This window comes from Polyodon spathula, chromosome 1 (assembly GCF_017654505.1).
Source record: "Polyodon spathula isolate WHYD16114869_AA chromosome 1, ASM1765450v1, whole genome shotgun sequence".
Taxonomy (NCBI): domain Eukaryota; kingdom Metazoa; phylum Chordata; class Actinopteri; order Acipenseriformes; family Polyodontidae; genus Polyodon; species Polyodon spathula.
Window position 1 is genome coordinate 84996401 of NC_054534.1, and position 15483 is coordinate 85011883.

General features: G+C 34.7%; 1 protein-coding gene across 1 annotated transcript in view; it reads right to left on the reverse strand.

The window, feature by feature from the left end:
* Positions 1–15483, reverse strand: part of nek1 (NIMA-related kinase 1) — a 56062-nt gene that overhangs the window by 19021 nt on the left and 21558 nt on the right. The window contains 8 exon segments of the mRNA XM_041264642.1: positions 390–624; positions 861–926; positions 1480–1665; positions 2694–2824; positions 3015–3084; positions 6213–6296; positions 12749–12832; positions 13832–13934. Coding sequence (XP_041120576.1) covers positions 390–624; positions 861–926; positions 1480–1665; positions 2694–2824; positions 3015–3084; positions 6213–6296; positions 12749–12832; positions 13832–13934 — 959 coding nt within the window.

Below are 15483 nucleotides of genomic sequence, written 5' to 3' on the forward strand. Positions count from 1 at the left end.
CTTTACAGAAGGAAAGAACAGTTCTCACAATGACAGGGAGCATCACATTGTGCATAAACAAACATTTTCAAAAGCGAAAAATTTAAAATAAAAAGGGGATAGAGCATAAATTACAGGTCAAAATATTCTTTCAGCACTACGTAATTTTACTGAAAGACTACTGTACTAAAATTAATTAAATGGTTTGAGTTTTTACTGAAAAATAAATCAAAATTGACAGATGCATTTTACTAGTGGACTTATTACTCTAGGTAAGGCAGTGGACCTTTCCCACACCTGCATACAGGTTTTCAGAGTTGAGAGTTACAGATCAATTATGGCCACAACGGAACTAAGCCCCACCCCACCCAGAGTCATAATTTCTCATTGGTTGCTAAAATTCTGCTTACCCGCCGTCACCAAGCAGGTTTCCTCCCATGTCTGCTGGGCTACAGAAATGACAGGCTGTGCGCCTGCTTCCCATTTCTTCCTGTCACCTGCAGGGGGAACTCTACCCTCACACTGTTCTTCACTGGTTTGTGAAACACTCTCGTCTGAAGTCTTTGGGTTTTCTGTGGGCTTGCTTGCCTCTTCTTGGGCTTGCAGGTTGTGATTCAGCCGTCGCAGTATTTCTCGTTTCTCACTCTAAAATTAAATAAAGATTAAAACATAACCCATGTTAAGAGTAGCCTTTGAAAATCTGGAAGGTACCCAATCCAATTATCTGATCCTATGACTTCCAGACTTGAATGTCTAGGAAATATGCAAATCTCCAACAAGTAATACTTTTAAATGTTTTAAAATTATTCTTTAGCTGTTTAAGTTTGATTAAATATTAGGTCATCTGAACAAGTTTCATGTTTTATACAAATTATTCCTACCTGAATAACTGACGAATCTGGCTTTTTAGTTTCTTCTGTGTTCGTTCTGGGTACTGCAAGACCCTCCTGCATAAAAACAGTAAGTCACAAAGGCACATACTGGATTACGAATGGGGTTCATAAAGCACAACTTTCCGAAGAAAACAGACACAGGTTGTGTGTGCCGGTTGTCCTGGCACGCATTTTCATTTGTGTGGACTTACCAGATATACAGTGGTGGGAGCTGCAGGTTTCCCACCAGTAAGCATGGCTTTAGTTAGATAGACATTTCCAAAATAATCTGGATTATAGGATTTGATAATGGGAACCTGAACAAAAGCACAGCTTTTAATCAAGGGGTTAAAACGTGGCAGTAAGTTTTTTTTTTTTTTTTTTTTTTTTTTTTTTTTTGGCCTTTTACTCAGCAACTGAATAGATGCATCCTTATACAAGCCACATCCACCTCAAAATCTGGGTTAGCATCACACCACAAATAAAATGTTTGCTCAGATGGGGACACTTTTTTTTTTTTACAAATAAACATGAGTAAAAATAATGCTTTGAACCTTATATTCTATTCAGTATTTTCAATTCAGCATTTCATTAGATCTTGAGGCTTTTTAGGAAAGATGATGGCTACCTGCGATACAGTATTTACAGCTCCTACATCCTTTAGAGCAGCTGTCATGGATATTGCTGGTGTGGAGGGTTTTGTTGGAGCCGGTGTTTTAGCAGCTACTTCTTGCTGTCCAGGCCCAGAAGATGGCACCGCTCCCCCCAATGGAGAAGCCACAACTTGACTGGCCTTAAACCCCTTCGCTGCAAGCTAAGCATAAACACATTAAAATTAAAAAGGTTTATTCACTATTTTAAATAAAACCATCCTGCCAATCAAAACAAGCTTTAATAGTTGTTTTTTGCTTCAATAAGTAACACATGAAAGGGTTACCTGGACACAATACTGACAATTAACCAAATACACTTCTCTAAACTACATGGTGTGTGTTTACACAAAAAAAAAAAAAAGTGTCCAATTATTTTAGCCCCAATTCGGAATGAACAATTATTTTTTCTCCTCATCGCAGTAATTACCCACACAGCTCAAGATAACTGAAGGTTCAGTGGGTGTCCTATGATCCAATGACTAAGCCAGCTTCCTCTAACACCCAGGAACTGGAGCGCAGATGTCAGCGAGGACAAAGAACAGCCCTGCAGGTGTCTTCCTGAGCTCACTAGGTGCCTGGCTAGCAGTGGAGAAACAGTCCCTGCTGGTTTTGTCTGCCTCACTCACGGGAGCGCCAAAGACAATGTTCTGGAATCTCCAGAGAAGACTGCCGACTTCAAAACAGCCAGGACGCCAACCTACGCTGCCCTGACTATATGACTCACCCTGCACACAATGCGGCAGTGCTTTTACCAGATGAGACGCTTGTTGGGGGGAGGGGGGGCAGTTTGAAAATTATATTAACTGACATGCTCCGGGAATGTAAAAAATGTGGCTGAGCATGTATATAAATTACATTCCCGAGTCAGGCATCTAAAAATTTTCCATTTCCTAAAAAGAAAACAAACTGTTAATTTAATCCAATATGATCAATTTAAACTAGAAATCTCTGTGGTGCAAATGGACACACTGAAACAAATTAGGAGGCTAGTTAGCCAATGACAACCAGTACTGGCCGTGCTGAAAAACATTCTACAGATTGATTGCACAAATGAAAGCATTGCAGCAGACAGGAAGCATGATAAAATCACCCAAAGCTAAGGGCTATTTAAATGAGATCAGAAGTGTGCGTTTTAGATATCCTACATAATATCCTACATGATATTCCCATAATATACAAGATATCCTACATGATATTCCCAGGCTTTCTTTTCTCTCTCATATGCTTCTCTTCTCTTCTTTTCAAGCTGCTCTTTCAGTACTGCTGCTCGAGCATTGGCTTGGGCCTGTAAACAAAGTTATAGGCAATTAATAAAAGAAACTGCAGAAATAACTTGTCTTGAAAAAACATCTTCCACAGGGTGTCTGCTAAGATATATACATATATATATATATATATATATATATATATATATATATATATATATATATATATATATATATATATATATATATATATTACACACACACATATATACACAATCATATAAACATGTGTAAATGGAAATCACGTTCAATCTTTATTCTTCTTAATTCTGTCTCATCAATTGATTCTTGACTGTCTGACCCTTCACTATCACACTAAAAGAAAAAAAAAAAGTAAAATTTAAAAAAAGGTTCTAGATTGTATCTACACACACACACACACTATTAATTATATAGTAATTAAATTATTAAAATCCTTAACCATGTAAAGTGACATTTTAAGAAAATCAGTTTTCTTATTCACGCTTTGTCATGTAAACGTACTGATTGACTCGTTCTGCATACTTTAAACCCACCCCAACTACTGAGTGGCAGCAAATTCCTACATTTAGATTGGAGACACTGCTTGCCAGATTTAAAACAAGGTTACAAGCAGGAACGGAGGCTTATTCGCGGCATTTAAAGCTGCATTACAGTTAAGATAGAGGATTTTAAACTGAATTGCAAATTGTGACAAAATGTAAAAAAATGCCTACACACAAAAACCTATAAGAATATGCCTGTGACCTTAAAGACTTTGTTGTGGAAGACAGCAAAGTAAAGATGGTACAATTTAAGTGTGCAAGTACTGTCGAGACACTACTACATATATACTGTCAGAAAAAAAAAACAAGCATTTTGTAAAGTAACCAAAAAAATAATAATTACACCGTATATAAAAAGCGCGAAAGCCCTTTGGGGGGGGGGGGGGGGGGGGGGGGGGACACGACCAGGGGGGGGGGGGGGAGGGGGGGGAAAATGACTGGTCTTTTTGGACTCAAACAGCTAAAAACAAGCACTGAAAAATGTAATTAATAAAAACAGAAGCCACAATTATAACAATCAAAACACTTATGCAATGTCCCTTTTTTTAAAGTCCTATGGTCTACAACTATCAACAGTAGTCTAGTATAACTATATAGGCTAATGCCGATTTTTTTTTTATTCTTTTAATTTTAAATCAGACTTAATTGTTCTTAAAAAACAATAAAAAAATAAAAAAATAATTTAGTACCATAGTTGTAGCTCTACAGTACCTCCAAACTGTAAATTTAAGACTGTTGGAAACAGTGGTTTGTGAATAGTTACATACCAAACTAAAAATACTTAATCTTACATGAATACATAAATAAAAGCAAATTAAGTATCGATGTGGCATCCTATAAATGTGAACTACAATAGGTGAACTATAAGAATCTAGCGATGGAGTATGCCAGAGAAAAATACCCCTCACTCATCCCAGTGATTCTTTTATTTTACTTTTCTTTCTTTGATTTCCTCTTTCTGTGTCAGTCCAAAACACACAAAGTTGTTACTAAGGACTACTTTGCTTTTTATAGTGTGTTCAATTATTAAAGTTCCTGATTGCACCACTAAATAAACCTGGTTTCAACGGGTCTTAACACAGTGATCAGTTGTCTATTTCAGACCCCATTGCATCAGAATTGCTTCGGCGAATAGGTTAACGATCGATGGGGCAGGCGCGCTATAAATGGGCAAAACAGTCTTTAGAATACCATTTCAGTGCAGTATTTTTTTATTTTTTTTACGTGTTCACTTCATTTATGCGTCACAGAAAATTGGGGGCCGTTCGCGCTTGCACTCGCATTTGGGTTGTGATCCGAGTTTTAGTTTATACACAGTAAGAGTTTAAGATGTTTGTGTTAATAAAAGATTTTTACTTTTCCTTGAGAAACTATATAAAAAACAGGTAGTAAATGAAACAATGATTTAAATCTTTTTTTTTTTTTTTTTATTGAAATCACTTTATTTAAATCATGATTTAAAATCGGCCAACCCTGGCCAATGCTGGCAAAATATTTTCAAACAATTTCCTCAAATAGCTCATGCCCGCTTTATTTTTTAAATTAAATTTGATTGGTTTTAAAATTCACAAAAAAAGTCAATAAAAACAAAGAGCTAAATAGCTGTTCTAATAGACACAAAATAGCAATGAAGATATAGTTCAACTTTGTGTGTTCACACTTTTTTCTTTTACAGTTTTAAAAACAGCCAGGCTATCAGCCCATTCATCCATTAGATATATAGGTCAACAATATATGTATATCCACAAATGCAGTATACACCACTGTCCTCTAAATAAAATTTTAAAAGTGATATGGAGGATATTGTGCTTTTCTTGGTACTTTGACTGGCTTTACAATCAATCAGACAAGGCAAAATAAGCATTGCTGTTACAATGTTGAAAGTCTTTGTTCACTTATTGTTTATGTTATAGTGGAATGGAAACTGCAGACCAGCCATCACGTCCGTAGTTATTTATGCTACACAACAACTGTGCAGCAATTACATTTGACACCCAAAATACATTTTATTTTCTAGAATGCATTTTGCACTCCTCCTTCCCACCACTGACTAGAGTAATACAAGAAAAGCACATACGCTTCAAGGCACTGCATCAATAATATATCCTAATGGTGAGAGAGTTAACAGCTTGATTTTGTGTGTTTAGTTTTGCTACTTAAATCATACTCCTTCACTTTTAAACAAAAACATTAGTTGTTGCTATTTTTTACGACCGACAACAGAAAAAAAATATTTCAAAAGTACTTCAACAAGGCAATTCACATTACTGAGACCAAACATTTTAAATGTAAAGCACCTGTAATTTGCAAAAAACTAATTGAGCAGAAATACCAAATACATGAAAGAAACAAAGTTTAATAAAGCAAACAGTGCAAGGATAAAGAATAACAAATCAAAAGTAATTTGTGGGAAGTCTGTAAACTTTCAAATATTTTGTCATACCAGTACAACAGATTATTAAAATAATGCATTCACAAGTTTAGTGCTGGCCTCTTCAGTAGCACCAAATTAAGACATTACCTGCCATCTGCATTCATTTAAAAATAAAAATCACAATAGCTGAAGCTCATCACAATCTTTTGGCCACACACTGTATATAAAACTTAAAAATCTGTTCATTCATTTACTTGAGAGCTGAGCCTAATCAAAACAGTGTCAATAGTGCCAATGATATTACATACTGCAAGTCACTTTTAAAATACATGCTGAGATATCGGTGAATGTAGTTGGAAAAAAACTGGATCTGGGTCAAATGTCAAAACATTGAGATCAGTTTTTAACTCAAGCTGATTTTGCCACGTATGTCCTGCGTCAAACAATTTTACTCCAAATTAAGCTTTAGGTGTATTCCCACATGCTCACAGACAAATAAGTGAAGCATCATAAATCACTGTACTAAATGTTTGATGGTAGCTTACCCTTTCTCCACGAAGTCTGGCTTTAATTTGTTGACGCTCGTTGAAATTCTGAAGCCGTAATTGCCTCAGTCTAGCCAAATACTCCTGTTTGGTAAAACAGAACCAAAACTTTAGTTTCTCGAATATGTACTCTGTTGGCTAAAAAGGTATCTGAGGTACACCGTAAAAATCAGACATTACATGACAATTTCTTAGTCAAAAAATTACAAAATGTGTATTTCTCAATGTGTGTACAAAATTACAAAAAATAATAAATACACACGTAGTCAAAAGTTTACATACACCCCCCCCCCCCCCCCCGCCATGGAAACTTAAGTTCTAGAAATTTATCAAAGCAAAAAAGTTTTGCTTTTGTTGATGAGGAAAAAAAGTTACAAGAAATAGATGCCTACAATTATTTACTTCAGCATTTGTTTTGCAAAACTCCCAATTCAAAAAGTATTCATACCCTTTGATGCTATGATAGTATTGTCTACAAGGTGCTAGAAATTTCAATATACCCAATTCTAGAAAATGCTGGATTGTAGGTGAACATTCCTAGAGAGTACAGGATTATGCACAAGATGATTGCTGTCATTACCAATAAGTCATTATGGGGGGGAAAAAAAAAGACGCTATCTGAAGACCTTAGGCAGAAAATTATTTATCGTCAAAGCTGGAGAAGGATGCACGAAGACTTCGAAACATTTCCGTATCAAAATTTCAGCTATTGTTTGTATTAGTAAGAAGTACAAGACTCCGGGTACAGTCACAACGCTTCCTCTGTCTGGAAGAAAGAAGGGTCTTTCACCAAGAACAAGTAGAAGAATTGTGTGGAAGTTAATAACAATCTGAGATTGACTGCCAAAGATATTTAAAGTGAACTGGCTGCAAATGGGACTGGAGTTTCCAAATTTAACCTTAGGTCTAGTATTGCATGGTGAAGGTCTCAATGGTCTCAGGCCAAGGAAAAAGCAACTCTTAGGAAAACGTCAAAAGGACAAAATCGCTTAATTTGCAAAACGGCATTCAAATGATGGATACGAGTTCTGGTCAAAGGTTTTGTGGAGTGTTGAAACAAAAATTTAGCTATTTGGTCACGCTGATAGGCGTTAAGTTTGGAGAGTCTGGTGAGGCATACAAATAAATGAACACCATACCTACCGTCAAGCATGGTGGTAAAATTGGGCTGTTTTTCCTCTAATGGCACAGGAATTTAGTTCCAATACTAGGGCTGCAGCAAAGGTACATTTTGACCTTGGAAGGTTCAGAACACATTACCTAAGGAAGGTATTAACCTTAGACTGTACTAATTTGAATAATTTACTGGTGACGTCACCATAGCTAGTTGTTTATATTTGATTGAAAATCCTATTTTACAGGCAAACCATATAAATGTTTTAGTCCATTCACATGTAGTTTAAAAATGTTGTATAGAACTGTAATCATGTTTTTATATTTAAATAAAAACACACGTTTATTTACACGTAACTGATGCCACTTGCAATATATACAATAAGTTTGCATTGCCGCAACAGCAACTGCGGCTGACTTGGGGAAAACAAGGCTTTATTTAACAGTCACTGTTCCAAGCAGGTTATCAGTCACATTTTACTACTACTAAAAATATTAATAATACTATGAACTTACATTTGTCAAGTGACCAGAGATGGGGTATGCCTCCATGAAACAAGTCGCTTGCAAAGTTTGCATTCAACTTTTTCTGGTCCTCTGGGCATTTAACAAAAAAAAATCCCAAACAGCAGAGGGGTTTCGAGATATTTCTTTCAATACAGCTTATGATATACAACACTTTTCTGTTGAGATCACGAATGAAGAAATTAAAGGTTTGCCTCTGGATAACACAAAGTTTTCGAAATTACAATTTAGTGTTATTGTATATTTTGTATGTTTCAAACATATTCTACCATAGCACTTAGCTTATCTAGCACTGTCTTGTACACAAAGTATTCAGTACATATTTTACTGAAGCATTACAACCTTTATAGGTACACCCCCAGTGCTTTGCATACTATACCCTACTCCATACACGGCAGCGGCACCATATAGAGTTGCTATGGAGAATGGATTTTAAAACATTTGTTTGCGTAATATACATTATACAAATCAAAAGATTGAATTTTGCACGTGGGTAACATTTAATGTGTGCTTTATAGCATTCACACATTAAATGGTTTCTGTTAACATGGGAGGGGGGAAAAAAGAAAAAACACACCACAGTGCACGAATGCAACTTAACAAACCTTTGAAGGTTTAAAACCACCTTCGAATTCCTGGCTAATGAACGAACTTTCAAACACAGCCCTATCCAATACATGTTAAAATGGATTCCACAGCATACCAAAAGATAATGGCCAATCATCTGATACCTCCACCACAAAACTTGGTTTAAAGTGCAACTGTGAAATTTCGTTCTGTTTGATATTTTATTTTTAAACACCGAAACTCAGAATCAATTATTGTAAGGTGACATTGATTTTATGTTGGGAAATATTTTAAAGAAAAATAAAAAACTGAAATATCTTGTTCGCTTAAGTATTCAACCCCTGTGCTGTGGAAGCTCCCAGTTTGCACCGATGAAAGAAATTGCCCTAACGAGGACACAATTACCTTACCATTGGCCTCCACCTGTGAACCATTAAAGTTGCTGTCACATTTTCTGGATAAAAACCCCACTGTTGAAGGATCACTGGTAAGGCTGTGAATCTGAAGGAAATTGAAGACCAAAGAGCATTCTACAGAAGTTAGAGATAAAGTAATACAAATGCGTAGATTAGGGAAAGGGTACAAAATAATATCCAAGTGTTTGGATATCCCAGTGAGCACAGTTGGATCAATAATCAGGAAGTGGAAGCTACATCACACCACCCAGGCACTGCCAAGAATACTCAGTGCTCAAACAAGGAGACTTGTGAGAGAAGCCACAGAGAGGCCAACAATCACTCTGAAGGAGCTACAGAGTTCAGTGGCTGGGAGTAGAGTAATGGTGCACCAGACAACCATATCAAGAGCTCTGCATAACACTGGCCTGTATGGGAGGGTGGCAAGAAAGAAGCCGTTACTCAAAAAGAACAATCTGAAAGCACGTCTGGAGTTTGCCGGAAAGCATGAGAGTGACCCAGCTGCGATGTGGGAAAAGGTAGAGCTTTTTGCCCAAAACTCAAAGCGCTATGTTTGGCGCAAACCTAACACTGCCCATGCCTCAAGACACACCATCCCTAAAGTGAAGTATGGTGGTGGCAGCATCATGCTGTGGGGATGCGTCTCATCAGCAGGGACTGGGCATCTTGTTACAATTGAAGGAAGAATGGATGGAGCAAAATACAGTAAAAGAATCTGCTTCAGTCCGCTAAAAAACTGAAGCTTGGGAGGAAATTCACCTTTCAGCAGGACAATGATCCCAAGCACAAAGCCAAAGCAACATTAAGGTGAATGTCCGACAGTGGCCCAGTCAAAGCACTGATCTCAATCCCATTGAGAATCTGTGGCACTATTTGAAAATTGCGGTCCACAAGCGTCGTCCAACCAACCTAAACAACCCGGAGCAAATCTGCCAAGAAGAATGGGCCAAAATCACTCCGACACTGTGTGCAAAGCTGGTACATATTTACCCCAAAAGATTTAAGGCTGTTATTGCAGCAAAAGGTGGCTCTACCAAATATTAATGTGTGGGGATTGAATACTTATGCAAGCAAGATATCAGTTTTTTTTCTTAAAAATATTTCCCAACATAAAACCAATGTCACCTTACAATAACTGATTTTGAGTTTAAGTGTTTTAAAATAAAATATTGAAGGGAATGAAATTTCAATGTACCATTTGTAATTCAGTAATATGAGAGAATTGGTCAGGGGTCTGAATACTTTTGCAAGGCATGTAAATATATATATATATATATATATATATATATATATATATATATATATATATATATATATATATATATATATATACATAATATATATATTATATATATATACATATATATATATATATATATATATATATATATATATATATATATATATATATATATATATATATATATATATATATATATATATATATATATATATATATATATATATATATATATATATATCATATATATATATATATATTATATATATAATATATATATATATATGTATATATACACACACACACACTGGGACAAACACAGGATTTTCATGTTCAGATATTCGCTCAATTTAAATATTCATTTGAATATTTGTTCGTATTTCAAAACGTAATAAAAACCATTATATTGCTCTGAACGCAGGCAGAGACAGCAGAGCAGAGGCAGGGGGCGAGGCCATGGCCCCTGTGTGTGTATGCCTTTTATTTCACAGCAAGACCTTACAATATGTAACATGTTAAACTATAAACATATCCCAGGAGAAAAGCATAAATTGTGTAGGACTTACTTTACCCCAGTTAATTAACAACAAAACAAAGGATGCCAAATAGCAGTTCAAGTTAAACGCTGTTTTGTTTATTCCTGAAACAGTACATAAAAGTTGACAATACATTTTATTTCTTTCTTTTTTCCCCCCCTTCCTTGTCATTTTTTCACAGAAAACTGTGGCAATCGACATTTTCATAAAGTAATAACATGATTTACTTGTGTATTCTTGTAGCTCAACAAGCAAACAAACTGAAATTTAACTTTAAAACACTTCAAATAAAACAAAAACGTGGAAATGGCATTGTAAAGTTAAGGTGAAAAAAAAAAACACTCACCGTTTTGGTTCTAGTTTATTACATTCCACATAAAGTCACAACAATATATCATACAGTCTCTATAAAAATCGGTACACAACATTTTCAGGAAGTTGGGTATTGTTTAAGCGAGGCATTTCAGAATAATGTGCTTGCTTTTTTTTCTGGCTCACTCTAAAGCAGCACAACACATTTTTGTCCCAGACGGCTTTCCATATAGATCACTGTGTGTGCACGTGAATAATCTAGTTTATTTACTTTTTGCTATCAACAACTTTTAAATAGAGGCTCAAGAACTGCTGTGATTTTTATATTATATTATATATATATATATATATATATATATATATATATATATATATATATATATATATATATATAGAAAGAGTAAGACCCCAATAAATAAATATGTTAGCAATAACAATAATAATAATAATAATTTAATAAAAATAATGTCTCTACATGTCGTTTTTCTATCCTAATAATGTAAAGGACTATTTTCCTCAGAGAAATGTTACCTGGCGAAATATCATAAGTTCAAGGTAAATGTAGGTTTTAAAGTTTGTTTTTTTTTAAAAAAAAAAAAAAAGAGAAAATAAAGAAATAAATTGTTTTCTAATAGCAATAGAGCCCTCTCGATGCGGGCTCTACCGTGTGGTAGATGACCTTGACTTTCATTCGTGCCCTCACCTATGGCTCGGGACACAAAACTCCAGTCACAGTCTTCTATATCACATAGTAGATCGCTATCGCTTGCTTATATATAATTAATTAATTTAATTAATCTCATATCACAATTAGCTGTTTTTCATTTGCTTTTTTTTTTTAAACTGGTCACACAAAGTGTGGTGAGGCGGTAAATAAGTGCAAGGTATTTTTGTCATTTGTAGCAAATACGAACATCTGATTTTTATATCCGAATACATGTACAAAAATATTAGTTCGATTATTCAGAATTGTCCCAGCACTAATTTACACACACATTAAATTTATATATATTACACAAACACGCAAAATAGGGCCTTCATTAAATTAAAAAAAAAAAAAAAAAACTTGGAATTTATGGACTTAGAATTAAAATGTTACGGAAGTCACTTTTGTTTTAAACAGTTTGTGCAGGCATGCAATTTTATTCTTCGTGTATACCTTTTTAATAAACAATGCTATGTCCCTGACTGTATGTTATGATGGATTTGTTAAATTATATATTTTAAATATCTTAATCACTGCTTAATTCTCCTTCTCAACACAACACATATACATGCATACAATATATATATATATATATATATATATATATATATATATATATATATATATATATACACACACACACACACACACACACACGTACACACACCATTATATATATATATATATATATATATATATTATATAATAACTATTTGAATTGTTCAACAAGTTTTTTTTATATTTAAATACAGGTAGACTAAATATATCTACCAGTTTACAAAAGGTTGTTTATATGCAAGTAATTCTAATTAAAAACGCAAAAAATTACAGCAACATATTTCTACAATGGAGAAATCTACAGTACTTCAACTCACACTTTCTCTCAACCACTACACACTGTATTCAAATATACATCCTGTGCCTTTGTGTCCCCATCGAACAAGAAAAAAGCAGCTTGTTTCTGCCCTTCAAACAGAAGCAGAACCTCACCACAATGTGTTTGACTTTTACAGTTGTAAATGTTTCAAAATTACAAGAACTTCAGAAAAAGATCACTGGGTTTAATACATCATGCCAATAAAGGGTCAAGGGGACATCAAACATGCTGGGGGATGTCCTACCTCTTCCTCCTTGTTTCTTGTTTTCCCACCTCCTGCAGAATTAGGCCTGTCCCCATAGATAGCTGCCAGGTTTTGCAGGGCACCCTGTTTACCATTTAATGTATCACATTTCAGAAGAAGTGCTGTCTTTAACATACTGCACCAACGCTTACATTAGCAGCAACTTTAATTCACATCTACAACATTTCACAACAACCTTTTGTTTTTTCACTGAAAATCTTCCTGCACAGTTCAGAACCAAGGCAATTTATCCAAAAGTAAAATGCCAGGGATCTCATAGCTGCTTCAAAAATTACAGTTTTGCACAACTCATATTGGATGAGATTTATTTAGCCAATATATTAACCGACTACTGTTCACACTTCAGTTTTTCAATAGATGGAAGACACCTGTCATTTACAGATGTACAGTTAGTCTGGATCATATAAATTGATTTTATTCGATAATTGAATTATCCCTACATTTATTGAAGAAATGATTAGCTAAATTTGTTGTGGGCAAGTGTTCTAAAATGTGTACATTAGAATTTCTTACACTCCATCATCCTTTCCAAGTATGGTTCCCCAACAGTAAACTATTTACCACTTAATCATTAGCACTATTTAGAGTAGCCTACCCAGTAAAATGGTAATGGAATATCAAATATTCAGTGGACTCTTGCTTCTGCCCTATTTAACAAGAGGCAAGTGAGGTGACATGCCCAGTGTCAGCTTTACACAAGTCTCTGGCTCAGCCAAGACATTTTCACAGAACAAATGTTTTCTCTTCCTTTTTTTTTTTTTTTTTTATTTTTCCAATATTTGGTTTGTACATTATTATGAGGACTGGGTTTTCTTTAAAAGAGGAAAATACCTCCGCTCAATTGCGATAACCTGAGAAGGCTTTGCTATTAAGACAGTAGCAATAGTCCCAGAAAGGTCATATATACATATATCTGGAAAAATGATACAGCTTTGAAGAGCTGCTAAATGCAAGTTGAGATTCTAATATTGGAGAATAGGTTTAGAAAATACATTTTTGCAGATACAACTACTGAGGAGTCAAGAACACAATTTTTTAGTTAGAAAATACAAGAATCCATACCAGTTGTCCTTCAGCCCGGGCCTTGTTTAACATAGCCGCTCTTTTCCGCTGCAAGAACTCTTCCACCTGCATTGCCCTCTCTGCAGCTATCTGTCCTCTTTGTCTGAAGGTAGAAAATATGAATAAGGTTTAGAACAACCTTTTCTTTTAGGCAAAAAAACTAGCTAATTGATATAATTAGGTATTCCCATCAAGGAGGTTCCAGCAAGCAATTGATATGCAAATTCAGATACAAAAAGAATTAATTCCACCCCACCCATCAGAATGAGCAAGAAATGAGAACCCGGATTCACTTGAAAAAGGTAGGTCTCGGTTTGACTGAGGAGGAACTCTGATTCGTTTCCCCCTCAAAGTCAGGCAGTGTGAAACCAGTCGCTTTAAAATTCAGAACGCAGCAGAAACCAAACCAACTGGTGGTGATGTAATAGTTATAGCCGCCAGAGATGAGAAATTATTAAAAGTATGTAGGCAAATTATTTAACAGACACCCAGTCTTTTTGTTCACATAAAGTCAGAAAAAAACATATGAATCCAAATTAACATGTATTTATACTAAAGTAATACAAAAATGACTACAAAAGATTTAGAAGTGAGTAGTTTTTTGAGATTTACGATTATACTGTATTTACAGTATAATCGTAAATCTCAAAACTACTCACTCATACTGTATTTACAGTATAATCGTAAATCTTGAAAAACTACTCTTATACTGTATTTACAGTATAATCGTAAATCTCGAAAAACTACTCACTTCTAAATCTTTTGTAGTCATTTTTGTATTACTTTAGTATAAATACATGTCAATTTGGATTCATATGTTGTTTTTTTCGGACTTTATGTGAACGAAAAGACACACATTTGCCCGTTTTCCCAATGGAAATAGTGATATTTTGAAATATCACTGTCCTGGTCACAAAAGCAAAGTTTGTGGGGAATAATAGCCATTTTCTATACTTTTGAGGCATAAGCAATTAGGAAATAACACTTACTACCCAGGAAAAAAAACTGTGTTACATAGTGTAATGTATCATACAATACAACCATATTGAGGCCAAAAAACAGAGATTGGTAGGGACTGCTAACAGCTTACCGATGTCAGACTAAATGCCAGTGGAAAGCAACAGCCAATATAAATTCAAAGAAAGTATTATTTCTCATTTGTCACCTTCTACTTGCACATAATTTAATCTCAACACATAATCTAGCACAAAAACTTTGGTGTTCCTCAATAATATTTCCAACCCAACTTTTGTGCTACCATTCTACAAGTAGCAGAAAATAAATAAATAAAAATAGCTAGTACAGAAAGCCTGACACAACGCAAACTTCATTTTTATTATATACAGTGTCCACGTTTGGTTTTTGAGAATTACCGAAAAATTAGACTGTAACCTAGGATACAGCAGACGTTTAGACAGAGGATCAAATAACATTCAAACATGGTTCTCTGTCACCTCACAAAACACATTATTACCAGATTATGTTGACCAATCAGAGTCCAACTATTGAGGCAATTGCTGGAGGTAGAAACTACTAGCATGAAACACTAAATTGAAAAACACAATAATATTATATTTAGTGGATGAGGAAAAATTAATTTGAATATTCAAAAGAAAACTAATGGTTTCAAAGTATACAAAAAGCAAAAATAG